The sequence below is a fragment of the Thunnus maccoyii genome, chromosome 13, assembly GCF_910596095.1.
Source record: "Thunnus maccoyii chromosome 13, fThuMac1.1, whole genome shotgun sequence".
NCBI classification, from domain to species: domain Eukaryota; kingdom Metazoa; phylum Chordata; class Actinopteri; order Scombriformes; family Scombridae; genus Thunnus; species Thunnus maccoyii.
In genome coordinates this window covers 22,720,608-22,735,286 of record NC_056545.1, presented here as the reverse complement: position 1 = coordinate 22,735,286, position 14,679 = coordinate 22,720,608, and the positions used below count along the sequence as shown (strand labels likewise).

The following is a 14,679-nucleotide window of genomic DNA, read 5'->3' as shown; positions in this document are numbered from 1 at the left end:
TCTTAGTAAGTAGAAAGAAACAGATTTTTAGACCAATGTAGAGAAAAAAAAACCCCAAAAGAAAAAGAAAGCGTAGATGCTTGGAACTTGTTGTTGCTCTTCCAGCCAGGCTCTGTCTTCTGGACTCAGCTGAGCTTCCCTCCCTCTCTGCAGGTGTAAAATACAGGAAGCTGCTGCTGTATAATTCAAAATCCAAGGGAAGGTTTTTTTTTTCTGCTTGTGTTTGTGTGGATGACTTCAAGCTTTATCACTTTTTTATGGCCATATGCATGCTCAAGGAATTACTGCAAGAATATTTAAAGAGACAGCAGCATTTTCATAGCAGAGTGGACTCATGTTGCTCTTCATAAAGGCATCGGATTAGCAGAAATATTTGTAATTGGAACCATAGTTTTTAGATTTATAGTTTAGGTTTTTTGCCAACAAATAAAATTAGATACAATTCATTAAAATAAAATGAAAATGGTGTTAATAAAAGAAAACAAAAAAACAACAAATCCACAAATTTGAAGTGAATTTAAACTCTCTTCCAATACCATAAATTAAGATTACTTTCTTAAAGTTGAGAAACTTCACATTTAATTTAAGTAAGCCTGACATCTTCCATGTTGTAGTGATAAACTGTTGACAAATGTGGCAATCATGCCAGTATCACCAGTATAAAAACTCTTCTAGTGTAAATGCGTCTATAGATCATTTAAATCAAGACCTTCTTGTCAACTAATGTAAGACTAAATATCACAGAAGACTGCAGATTGAAAACAAAAGTTGTGGAAAAGCAGAATGGTAAAAAAAAAAAAAAGTCAAGAAGATTGTCGTTGCATTCAAAGTAGAAATAGGATTATGATGTTTCTATTAGTATCAGTACACATCCAGAGATTATTTATATTTAGCACAGATGTCCGGAGTTTCTAACCGAATTATTTCATCTTCAAATCGCCAGACAAATTCAAATATAAATGTAGAAGCTCATGTTTATTCCTTCGTACAGAGGAGGAGGCAGTTCATCCATTTACTCATGTAGAATTAATGTCAAAGACAGAGACGGGACGTTATAGCTGCACATGTTTGCCTCACAGTTGAGAGGCCGTTCCACACTTCGCTCTAGAGCCCACAGTGTCAAATAGGATAAGAAATGTGTGAGAATACTAAACATGAATGCATTACTAATAACAAGAAGCCCACAGCAGGAAAAATACACAATGTTTCTGCATGCTTGAGCATTTTTACCTCCAGACAGGATAAGTAGGCCAAACTTCATTTTAATTTTTTTTTTTCCTGTTGGATCTACTTAATTAGACTGTACTTCTACATACTGTTAACTATACTTGTCAGGTGCCCTTTACACAAGCCTGCCTGTTCCCATTTAAATTAACATTATGTGTTTTATATCGAAGTTAGAGCTTCAACGTCGCCTCACTCCATTTAAAAGGCCAATCCCTATGTTCACATGTATGAATGACTATGGTAAATTTGCCAAGCGTTACACATTGATTATGCTTCAGGACAGAATTTAACAACCATCACAGCTCAGAATGCAGGTCAACTTATCTGTTATTAGTGCTGCTATCTAGAAGCAAAATAATGTGATCACTCCAATTTAAAAATAGCTTTTATTGCAGCTTTTCTCACGACAAGCTGCTCTGATCACACAGAGGAAAACAACAATAATCCATGCTGAACATTGTCAGCCTGCTGCGGAAAAGCGGATAGACAATCACACACTGACCACGATTTTAAAAAAACATGAGCAAAAAGTGTGGTGGTAGCAAGAAGAATGAGACAGTGATTTCTCCTGAATAGAAAAAAAACAACAACCAAAAAAACAAAAACTGGCGTAGCGGAATCAAATTCCAAATATGAAAATATTTCAGCGACATGACATAATTTACATTGACCCTCCCCCTCATACGCGTGATCAGTTGTGTCTTAAAGAGAGTGGCAATGACTGCCAAAGTTCAGTCTTCACATGAGGCGTAACTCCCCTCCTGTAACGAGTCTCGGCCTTCACCATCTTAATCCTCGTGGATGTTGAACAGCTTGGCCACTTCATTCAGATCCGCATGTTCCTCTCCGTCCTTGATAATCTGCAAATAACAGATAGGAAAATCAATTATCATTACCCAGATCTTTATTTTAACTGTGCAATGACACAAATCCACCCTCTTATAAAGTACCTTTCTTGCGACGGGCATTCTGTTGAACACGTTCCACAGGATAATCCCCACCACCACTTTGTCTCTCAGGTAGAAGATGACTCCTTTGCCGTAGTCGTCTTTGTGTGGCTCCACAGGGGGGGCGGGTGTTGAAGAGGCCGCTGGGCTTGTGGCTACATCCTCTGTTTCACTTTCTGAGCGGATCCCAGTTCCTGCAGCGCATTGGATGGGTAAGGCTCAGACCCTTGGTCCTTAAATTGACTGTTTCTGTTTTCTTTATAGGATTAAGAATTTTTTAACTAGATAGTTAAATGCTCTTACCGGACTTCTCTGTAGCAGCTTTAGGTGTATCCTTGGCAGTGGCTTTGGCAAACACTCCTACTGTTGGCAGGCTGCTGTCAACGATCCCAATCGCCTCGTAGCCTACATCAGGACCCAGGTCACTCCTGTGAGACACCACATGAGATTGGAAAACATATTGTGGAAATATGACCAAGACGCCTTCTCATTCTCGTTTTTCTAATTCTTTTCCTGTTTTAGTGCTACTTAGAACTGAAAAACATCATAAAAACCCACTTTATTTCAAACAAATTACATGTTTTCCTTCATGCCATTTTACAATATGTTGACTCTGCAGCTGCACGTATAGTCATTTATGCTGAGGGGTTTAAACTACATTTTCTTAGAAAACAGACAAAAACTTCTCCATATTTCTGTTAAAAATTGTTTTGCTTAAGTTCATCCTCCAGTGTGAAGTACAGCAACTGCTAGCTTTTCAAACTTTGCTGTCAAAACACATTCCCAAACACTGTGTAAGTCTGTGTACCTCACACAGCTTCTGTTCTAGACACACACAAACAGGACTGAGGGGGCACTTGTCAAAACTTCTGCTGTGAATCTCAGTGACAGCCCCCACCGCCACCTGATGAGTTTCAAGCTGGCTGATGACCTGAAGTAATGTCACAGCCAACTGAGCAGATCTACATGCGGGGGGAGCCTAAATTTGGTATCATTCAGAAACATCCAGAACGGTGGTTCATTAAGAGTTTTAGGATGTTTGTTAAACTCTTTACTTTATTAAGAGACTTTTAGTTCAACACCAGGAGCAACAGACTTACATTGCATAAAGTCTGACTCAGTTTAACTAGTTAGTTTTACAGTTTGAAATGTTAGTAACAAATAGTCTGCAGTCATGTGCTGTGCATCTAAAAAAGGACAGCATGTATATACCGTATGTATATATATAAACCTTAAATGCCAAACATTTGGCATTTGACTTTAAACTTAACAACTTTCAATGAGGAGAAAAATGTGATGTGGAATTCTTACAAGTTAAATCTAAAAATAAATGGACTCTAACAACCTTTCAATGAACTCACCAACCACAGCTGCTGAATAACAATGAGCTGTTGTGTGTCCTATAATTGGTTTACTGACACACTGTAATCCTCATGATTATCAGTGGATACAACACTGATGAATGATGCAAGCTATCAATACCATTGACTGTCTTTGAGGGAATTTGCTGTCTAAATTCTCAAGGAGGCATCAAATCAGCCTGATTCTGACACACAACCGCGGCATTCACAAGGAAACCGACATATTGTTTTGTCTGTGTCTGCTGGCTGGTGTCTAAGCCATGATAGTCTGACTCATGGTCCTGTGTTGTTTTTTTTTAGACTCAAGTGAACCCACGTTGTCAGCAGTGTGTCATATTTCACCAGTTGCTACAAACATGCAGTCACAGCATTCATCTATGTAGTGAGGGCTACATTCCACACTGTACTGAAAGTTTTGGCAACTCCCTCTTGTGATCATATCAGTAATGTTTTTAACAGATTTAGTAAATCTATGATGGGATTCAAAAATGTCTGTCTGAGTAATGCAGCCCTCTGCTGGCAGCTCTTATTTCAATGTCCTCTGAAGGCATTTTAAATATTTTAGGACTTAATGGTACTCAAGACTTGAATGCAATCATGCATGTCCATCTGACTTCTAAAGGGATTAAATCTGAGTCATTTACAGAACTGTACATGCTGCCCCAGTGCCCATTTATTTAAATCTAATGAACTGGGACTATCAACAATTCAGACTGGTTTTCTCAAATATTTTCCTTCATTTCCACTTCTAACTGGTTTCATGGCCTGTAGCAACAGCTCACATTTGGAAAACAGTTTGAATTTGTGACCCATGAAAACCTTGAGTTAGCATCACTGACAAGAAACAGGAAGTAATCTAATACCTACCAGAACATAGACTGATGCCAGTAGGGTTTGCTGGCTCCTGTCATGTTCTCTCCTGCTAGTCTACCGCTCACAACGGCGTGATCGTGGTGCTCCACCCGCCTGCGGCCCAGTCTGATGTCGTAGAAACAAGCAGCATCTCCTGCCTATATTGAGACAGAGGAGATTAAATATCATGGATTAGAATGTGCAAATTTTATTCCGAATTAAAGGTTATTGAGAGGTTCAACACTAAGCTCAAAGGAAGAGACATAAATCATAACACTACAGCGTCTATAGAGATGCATTGTGTCTGAACTATGGCCTGAATTTACCTGAAGAGGGCACTATAATCAAAGATATGACTGAGAAAGTCAAAAAGGTTCAACACTGTACATCATACACTTATGTAACCTTCTATGCAGCTCACTTTGACCTTCAAGCTAAACCATATTAAATATTTAAAAAATCCAGCACAGTTGATTTTTTTATGTTCTTTTAGTTTATTTGAAGTCAGTCGACATTTTAGATCTTTTGACTAACTCTCATTAAAAGTGAGTTTTGTTTAAATAAATACATGTTTGTTCAATTGCAAAAACACCATGATCATCTGTAAGAGTGAGACATATCACTAAACAGCTGTTACTCAATGACAGTTAATTCACTCATTATGAGTCTCAGCATCTGAAAGGAGGTGAGATATATCTCAGGTTGGCCCATGAGGTTTAACATGAACAGTGAAACTGCTACTACAATCAGTTTCACTGAATAAAATGTACAAGCACTTTGTTTGCTGAAGCCAGTCAAAACCAAAGATACACAGGACATGCAGCTCAAGCTCTAACTGTTATGATACTGGTGGAGGGATGTACTTTTAACTGACTGACTTTGAGCAGAATGATTTTCTATATTTCCCACACAGTTCTTAATGTTCATGTTGAAGTACTACAATACGATCATTAACTTACCACCCAGATATTGGACCTGGCTTGCAGCTCTGCATTGACTCGAAAGCCACCAAAGTCAGAGTCCACCTCCAGACCTGCAGACTTTGCAAGGTCAACATTGGGCTCCAGGCCAACAGCTGCAACTATGTGATCGGTTTTCACCTGCATGGGAAAGTACAAGATAATAAGTAACTAATTTATTTCTATTTATTTCCTGAATTACACTGAACGTGTGCAGAACTCTGAACCTACCAGTCGGCCATCCTTCAGTTTGATTTCTAATTTATCATCCTTGTAGATCACAGATTTCACCAAAGCTTCTGAGATGACTTTTACGCCCTCTAGAAAACAAAAAAGAAAAAATGAGGAGATAAAAAAAAATAAAAATCTCTTTTTTACTGCTACTGATGAGGTTCAGACAAGCTACAAAGCAAAACAGACATTAACCTTTCTTGACTTTTTGTGTTGTCCAGTTGCTCAGATACTCAGGCAGCACTTTTCCCATGTTGCCTTTCTCAGGGTACATCTGTATCACCTCCAAGCCAGACTCGGTAGCTGAAAAGAGAAAAGAGGATGAGCGAGCAAACAACAGAGCAACAAGTGAATTCTGTTCAACATCAGTATCGTTTATTCTGTCATTTTCTCCTCTTTTTCAGTATCTTACATCTCCTGCCAAGGGCACAGGCCAGCTCGCTGCCCAAGAAGCCACCTCCAATGATTGTGACGGACTGGACGTTTCTGGAGACTTTATCCAATGATTTGAAGTCGTCAATCTGTGGAGAACAAAATGTAAATTTACTCCTTTTTTTGATAGTGACATGCCACACATATTTCAGTGTGTTAACCTCTCTGTACTCCTGTGAAGGGATTGTAATGACATAATAATTATAATAAGAGAGCCTCTTTAAAAAGTAACATCATAAGAAAGTGTGGACAAAAAGTAACGGTTGCACATATTGTGTAATATCTCCATACCACTGGAGTTACTGAGCAGTGAGCCTGAATTTCCTGCATCACTGAAATCATATTATATGTCATTAAATATATATGTGATACCTGGTTTTAAAATGGGTTAATGCTGGTTAGTCTTAGAAGTTGTGTTTTGTATAATTTGCTAGAAGAAGGGTATTTATTGTTGGCCAACATTTCTGAATAACCTATTCAGAGGAGTAAATATTGTAATTTAAATATTCTCATCATGTCATACCTTAACTATTTCTTCTGCAGTCAAAATGTGGCTTTCTTGTAAAGCTTTGTACAGTACTAGAGTCCTATCTGTCAGACACTGCCAAACTGAAACCGAGCTACTGCCCCCTGGTGGCTAAACACTGACCTTGCGGAACAAAGTCGTCCTCTTCGTCACCTCATCTCCTGCTCTTTCAATGACCTGCAGATTTCTTGGCACGCCACCTGAAGATAAAGTTAAAAATTAGCTTAGCTACCCAGTTTAATCCACAGGCTAGATAATGGATGCATCTTAAAGTGGCTTACCTGTAGCAATCAAACACTTGTCATATGAAATCTCAGTGTTATCGTCCAGTTTGACTTTGTTTCCTCTCACATCCATGTGAACCACCTAGAATGGATTAAATCATGCATTTATTGTCAAAAGTCTCAATATACATTTACAAAAAATTTATTTTGGCGTAAATAATTTTTTCAACCTGTATAATGTAAAAACATATAAACAAGCATAAACAAACCTTTTTGCCAGTAAGAACAGCCACTCCCCCATTGTCTGTACTTTCCAATTCTTCAGGATTGATGTAGAATGATGGGGGCTGGAAGTAGATACTGCAAAATAAATACAAAACATATTAAAATCATTAAATGAACATTTTTCTCATAGTTTTCCCAACTGATCGTGATGCACTCAGTTTGCGTTATGATTCTTTCTATAATCAACTAATAAAACACTATGAGAATACCCAGTTAAAACTGAAGGCACTGCGTCCAGCAGGTCTTTCTTGAGAAAAGAAATCATTTGCAGCACAGGAAATGGTGCAAATTTTATTTTGCGTCAACAGTGGTTTGTAACATATGTTGCAAAAAGTACAAGTCACTAATAATAGAGTTTAGTGAGTACTGATAGCTAACATGAATAGTGATTTCCACTACAAGAAAACAGAACAGAAACAGACTTATTTTGTAATGAAAAAACAGTCTGACTGACTCATCACAGCAGAGACGGATTTTGAGACAGAACAGTCAGACAGATCTTAAGAAAGGAGCCACAGTGAGACAGACAGAAGGATGACAGACACTTAAGTTGAATAAACACAAAGCACAATAGGAGGAACCTAAACACACCTTCTTTCCTTTCCGTTCCACTGTTTGAAACGCAGTGTTTCCGTCACACTGGGGTCATCTGAGAACCACAGTTCCTTAGAAAGAGGTGGTCTCATGTATGGAAGGTCTGCCTCATCAGTCACAATCAATACCTGATAGAGAACATGTTAAAAAGGCATTACTTCATAGATACAGTACACAAAGAAAAACAATCAGATTAAACTGAGAAATTTAAGTCCAACTAGATGGTTCATGAACTGAATTCTGAGCTTGGCTTCTATTGTGGAAACAAGAAGCTTGACTGACCCTGGCGCCGGGGTCTCTGGCTCGAATGGACCGGGCAGCAGCAAAAGAGGCAGTACCTCCACCAATAAGGAGGTAAGGGGCGTGTGAGGGGACCTTGGATGAGGCAGGTACAGAGTCCACTCCTGGAGCTTGTATGAGAGAGCGACAGCGAGCACAAGAGAGAGTGAGAGTGAAAGAAAGAGAAAGAGAGAAAAAGCACAAAGCAAAGGCAAGAGAGGGACACAGTCAGAGCGTGATCATGGACTTCTTTGAGCTCATTAGTACCCATGACTTGCACAAATACACCTGAAAGGAGTAAGAGTGAAATGGACCTGGTAAAATAAAAGAAATAAAATGTTTCATGTGAGAGAGATTAACCTTTATCATTACAAGAACCCAAACATTGTGAAAAAGACAATAACAGGCAGGGTGAAAAGCTGTAATGAGAGAAAAAAATGTTTAAAAATAAATTAATAGGAAAAAAGGCAGTTGGAATTAACATTAACATTATCAGAATGGGAAACCATATCGGTGTCTGCCCGCTTCCCCGCTCCAACCGAGTCTTACCACTCTCTGCCACAACTTCAGGCTGAGGCTCAGGTGGTTCTGCTGCTGCGGGGCTTTCTGCTGCTGCTGCAGGTTCTGTTAGTATAACCGGAGCATTGACCAGTTAAGACAAAATTAACCCTCAGATGTTGTAAATGTACATCACTGGTTCCATGCACAGGTGGAACTGAGTGCTTACCACTCTCCTCAACGGATGCAGGGGGAGGCTCTGTAAGCTCAGCTGGGGGAGGCTCTGTAAGCTCAGCAGAGGGAGGTTCTGTAAGCACAGCTGGGGGAGGTTCTGATAGCTCAGCAGGGGGCGGCTCTGTAAGCTCAGCAGGGGGAGGTTCTGTAAGCTCAGCAGGGGGAGGTTCTGTAAGCTCAGCAGGGGGAGGCTCTGTAAGCTCATCAGAGGGCGGCTCTGTAAGCTCAGCAGGGGGAGGCTCGGAGGGGGGTGAGGGTTCTGGTGGTACAGTGGCAAAGTTATATAATAACTTCTAATGTGCAATGCAGCTAATATGTAAGTCCATCTTTGTCTAAGCTGTAGAATGTATCTATTGTCTAGACTATCCTTTCTTCACAGATCTTACCCTCCTCAACTACAGGTGCAGCAGGTTGTTCTGCTGCCTCTTCTGGAGATGCTTCTACCACAGGCTCCTCTGCTGTTGAGGTAATTCATAGTATGGGTTTAGACTAAATTCTCTAGATGATTATTGACAGGGGAAGACCATTAGGATCCATGCATTTCTTCAGATTTAGCCCAGGAACATTCTGCAGAGCATGCACACTAACACAGTAACAACTGGAAGCTGCCCAGTGCAACCATACTTTTCCTGCATGTTTTACTACACTGATGTTTAATTGAGAAACATCTGTGAAGACTTTTTGCATCTTAGACACATCATGAAAAAAGCAAAAAAAATGTAATCCACTTCAAAGGGCAGCTTCCAATTATAAATATTTTCACATTACACGTAACAAAAAGAACATTTGAGTACAATCCCAGGACAAAGTTTCACAAAGTATGACATATTCACAGAAAATGTCAGACAGCAGGGGTTCTATTTGATATCACAAATGTGATAGCAAAGCACACCCAGAGCTAACATACAGTATTTGCAGAAAATACTGAGAACTCCAATGACTGTGTACCACAAAAACAGAAATATTTACAGTCGAGAATGTAGGTGAGTATGTGAGATTCCAAACGCTTTACTGAAAGTGTGAAAAGGGTTAATTTACAAGGTTAGAGGACACAAACGAACACTGAGAATAACACGTGCATCACTAAATATAAGACGGTGAATAACACACAAACACATGCAACATAAGTCACAGTTCATGCAGTAAACCTCTCGGCTTCTGGACATAGACAATACTCAACAGGATTAGAATATCCAGGGGCCTCATGTATAAAACATCATTGTCATCATCAAAAAACAAACAAACGTATTTTTAACATAACATGCATGGCACGACTGTTATAAAGTGGAGGGAAAAGACAGGTGCAGGTTTTACAGGCTGCTTTTTTTGCACTAACCAGCTTTACCAGCTGGTGTCATCATTTCTAACATCCCACTTCTTCTCAAAGTACAGCATGTGTACAAAGCATAATAGACTAAATGTAATAGTACACTTAATTCCATATTTGGCATGCTTATACTTTTTTTGCCATTATATTTTAATTCAAACAGGTTGTTTATACAGGAGGCCACATGTTACTCATGCACGTATGGGTATAGTAAAGTATGCAAACAACCTGGGGGAGTTTCAGTTGTTTCACTGGGGGCCGCTACTGCAGCCTCAGTGGCCGGAGGGCTCGATTTCTCTGGTGAGGGTGCTGCTTGTGGCTCAGGTTCTGGCTTAGGGACAGCTGAAAGAGGAATACAAAAACAAATTACCATTCATTACCTTTAAAATGATTAACTTGGGCTTATATTCAACATAATTACTATTTTTGTTAGGTAACATTTAGACAGTTTATTGATCAGAGACGAGACTGGATAAAAAAATAAGACTTAGATCATTAAATAATTCAAATTAAAATAGTTTTAAATGTAGTTTGTTTTGTAGTGTCAAAATCTGCTGTTTACATGGAGAGAAAGAGGAAGTGGAGCCATGCACTGTAGAGTCATTCTACTCTTACACCTAATAACTGTTCACTATGATTCAGCCAAAAAATAAAATATATAAACAAACAATCAAAAGAGTGACACAACTAGGACTGCAACTAACTAACAATTATTTTCATTATCGATTGATCTGTCGATTATTTTTTTGATTAATCAATTAGTTGTTTGGTCCATAAAGCAAATGGTGTCTTCTTTTGTCTCAACTAACACCACAACCCAAAGATATCCAGTTTACTGTCATAGAAGACTAAAGAAACCAGAAAATATTCACATTTGAGAAGCTGGAATCAGAGATTTGGACTATTTTCCTTAAAAAATGACTCAAAACATTCAATCGATTATCAGAATAGTTGACAATTAATTTAATAGTTGGAAGCTAATCGATTAATTGACTAATTGCTGCAGCTTTAGACACAACAAATGCTATACAAGCACTATTCTTAAGATACTTATGCACACATCTTTTGTTCATAGTTATGAATATATATGGTAAAGTTTGATCTTTAATGTTTACATAAATATCTTCTCATAAATTAAAAGAAATCATTCACCTTTTGTCTCAGTGGCCTCCACAGCTAAAAACAAAAAATAACATGATCAAAGCTGTGAAATTCTGAATTTATCATAAATAAAAACCGTCCGACAGGAATACTGCGGCTCTCACATGGATGACTTTAGCCTTGTTTGTGAAATGAAGAAAACAGTAAATTTCAACATTTTATTATCACTAAAATCAGTGAATAAAAATAGCTTACCAAGAGCCTCTGGCTGGATGAATGTAGCTGCTTGTTCTGAGGCTTTTTTGTGAGGTCTAGATGAAATTTCTTCAAGTCGATCCTGATATCTTTTACTGTCTCCCTTGACAGTTCGGTACGCCTGTGAAAACAAAAAATGTTCTATTCAAAACAACTTCAACTATTTCTCTATGAAACAGCTTAAATCTGCCAATCAGATTCAGTGTTGACTGTCATCTTTTAGGTGGAAATATCTGCAAACACGCAGGGAAAGATTTTCAATACATACATGTCATGATAGACTGAGCTTACTCACATATATTCCTCCACCAAGGCAGGCTGCTCCAACCAACAGGGCGTACAGCTGGTTTTCCCTTCCACCCCCTGCAGGCCCAGTGGACATGTGAGCCGCAGGAACACACGCTGGTATTCTGCCATTGTTCAACCCTGAAAACAATTTGACACATTAAAAAAAAGTATACTGGTTATCATATTTAACAGTGCTCACAAATGTTCCCCAAACGGAAGTCAATCAAGGTTGCAGTACGTCTTCAAGTCACGTGTGTCACCCTTGTTAGCTGGATGTGTATGTATTTAATTTACCCAACTAAAGTCTGATATTTGGTGTGAAACAACTATGCCAACAACCATGAGGTGTGGCATAACAAGCATGACACTACGTGCTCCGCCATCCTTTCGACAGTATGTAACATAAGAAAAGGTCTCTGCAATTAATGTTTGTGAGTGGTAAAGTGTGCAGGTGATTGCTACAGTTCATCATGTGCCAGATGAGGGAATGAGGGTGAGATCAGGGTTGCTTGCTTTGTGAAAACATGTGAAATAAGCAAACAAGCGACCAACCAATTGTTAAAGAAGATTGTGCGATTATGGCTGCAACTATTTTGATTATTTTCTTGATTAATTGATGAACCACTTTGTCTATGAAATGTCAAAAAAAAATTGTAAAAAATGGGTGCGATAATCAGATAATCAAAGGTGATGTCTTGTTTTGTCCAATCATCAGTCCAAAACCCAAAGTATTCAGTTTACTAACATGCATGACAAAGAAAAGCATTAAATCGTCATATTTTAGGAGCTGAAACCAGCAAATATTTGGCATTTTTGCTTAAAACAATAACTAAAACAATTAATTGATTATGAAAATAGCTGCCGATACATTTTTTGTCGATCAACTAATCGATTAATGGACTGATTGTTGCAGCTATGTGTGACTGCCAAAAAAAATTAAATAATAATAATAGAAATAAATAATTTCAAAATGTTTTATCTATTTGCTTAAGTGCTGCAGGGCTGTATAATATTTGCAGAACACACCTGTGGATGTTGACAATGACAACATCTTAAGTATATTAAGCTGATATGCAAGGCAACGTTAAGTCTAGATGTCAGCTTGGAGTTTGACTTGACATTCCTCTAATTGAAAGGACTGGCACACAACACTCATACTTGTTAATTAGGTTAAATAAATAAAGCATATGCTCTGTGCCTGTGTGTGTGTGTGTGTGTGTGTGTGTGTGTGTGTGTGTGTGTGTGTGTACTGGGTTTGGAGGCTTTTGGGTTTAGACCTCTGTTGTGAACTACTTTCCCCTAATAACTCCTCACTGTTTCCTCTCATCATCACTATAGGCAGTCTATGCAGAAGGACTACGTTGTTTAGTATTTATGTTGTGTTGTATGTGTAGTGTCACAAGGGGATGAAACCCCCCTCCCCCCTGACTCTGAAACAAACTTGGGCCGATGTGAGCATGGCACAAAACAGACTGGGTACAGAATGTGCTGTAACACCTGTAGTAAGCACACTAGAGACCAGCACTGGGTCCAAGCATGTGAAAAACATGTGTGACGGTGACACAAGTTCATGTTTAACTCACTGGCGTTGTTTTCAGGCAGCAGCAGCTACGACCACATGAAGTGCGATGTGATTATAAGTCTGCTAACTGTTAGTTATCGAAATGTCATTCTTACTTTGTGCAGCCAAAGTAGCTCATTTAGCTTTAAGTTATAACTGCCAAACGAAGGTCAAGTACGCCACCAGACGATACCCTGTCTGCTTTAATGACCTGACAGTGTGTGTTATCACGCTACAAGTTCATTTCTGCTTGGGCTTGAGGCCAGCTAACAAGAAGACAGCAGTTAACTTACTGTTAACTATTCACATACCTGCTCTTCTCACATTCTGCCGGCACACAGTGGACGAGGCTCTAGCAAGAGGTGCAAGCTTTTTCCATACAGTCCTACATTTCAGCATTGTGGCTCAGCTCCGCTCTAACGGTTCCCACTTTAGTAGCCGACTTGTGGGACAGAAACAGTGTTGCTAGTTACCGGTTGTCTAGTCCTACAGCCCGCACACAGCAGCAGCAGCAACACCGCGCTACACGTCAAGGCCAGAGACAGGTCATACGTTTCAAAGGAGTCATGGGTAAATTGCAAAGACTCTTTGAACCGGAAGATTGGTCACCTCTAGAAAACCAAAGTAGGATTACGCCTTACAAGCAAGATGGCGTCGCCGCTCATATCAGACCGGACGTTGCTTTTCTTTCGTGTTTTTGTTGTTATTTTGTGGCGTGATGGATCAGAGTCTTTTTCTAATTCAACAGCCAACAGCTACATAAAAATAAAGTCGGTGTAATTTCAGATTTAAGCTGTTTGTCAATTGCTGTTACACCGACTGGCAACTGTTTCGCGCTCTTTCCCAGAAGGCTCTTTGGTAACTGCGTAACGCGACTCTTCTTCTTATTCACATATAAACTCAGATTAACTGCGGCCGCAGTGTAATGCTGTCCCCTAAAGGATTATATCTGCCATACAATAACTTGGTTAAAATAAGTTGTTGTTTTCATTGGCAACAGAAAAGAAACAGAGTAAACAGGAAGGGAGGTAACACTGAGGAGTAGTCCATTAACATGAGGTTATGTAAGCAAACACATGAAAACATATTAACAACAATAATGACCTACTTGATATAATATTTAATCCAAAACACACACGATGTAAAAAAAACAATCCAAAAAATCATATTATTGACATAATGTCCATTGATCGATATTTAACTAAATGAGGACATTATTCATGTAATGCACTGTAATTCTGTGTAAATGTAGGCTAATGTATGTAGGTGTAATGTGAGTTATATATATGTAAATCTTCATTGTCTTTCACTGAGTCATGATTTGAAATTTGCCTGGTGACAGACTAGATAACGTCATAAACTAGGTCATTATGTCGCCCTCTGGTGGTTGTTCAAGAACTGTAAAGATGGGTGACATTGGAGTTTGTTCGTAGTGTTTATTGGCTGCAATCAGCTGCAGAATGTTAATTTTGGGAGTTCACACATGTTATCTTCTGCA

At 39.0% G+C, this 14,679-nt stretch overlaps 1 protein-coding gene across 3 annotated transcripts; it reads right to left on the bottom strand.

Annotated features, from left to right (window-relative positions):
• Positions 1–1,594: 1,594 nt before the first annotated feature.
• aifm1 (apoptosis inducing factor mitochondrion associated 1) lies at positions 1,595–13,986 on the bottom strand. 3 transcript variants are annotated; one of them, XM_042431709.1, is made up of 21 exons: positions 13,493–13,986; positions 11,628–11,758; positions 11,333–11,453; positions 11,129–11,152; positions 10,205–10,318; positions 9,036–9,107; positions 8,645–8,908; positions 8,467–8,541; positions 7,921–8,048; positions 7,636–7,766; positions 7,029–7,119; positions 6,817–6,901; positions 6,659–6,735; positions 5,990–6,098; positions 5,773–5,880; positions 5,578–5,666; positions 5,347–5,487; positions 4,403–4,545; positions 2,478–2,602; positions 2,178–2,368; positions 1,595–2,087 (listed from the first exon to the last, which is right to left on the bottom strand). In XM_042431709.1, exons 1-21 carry the CDS (start codon positions 13,578–13,580, stop codon positions 2,016–2,018), a joined length of 2,379 nt encoding a protein of 792 aa, XP_042287643.1. In that variant the 5' UTR covers positions 13,581–13,986; the 3' UTR covers positions 1,595–2,015. The 3 variants fall into 3 exon arrangements, with proteins under 3 accessions (XP_042287643.1, XP_042287644.1, XP_042287645.1); XM_042431710.1 differs by lacking the exon at positions 11,129–11,152; XM_042431711.1 differs by lacking the exons at positions 8,467–8,541; positions 8,645–8,908; positions 9,036–9,107 and having other exon boundaries at positions 13,493–13,981.
• Between the last annotated feature and the right edge of the window lie 693 nt (positions 13,987–14,679).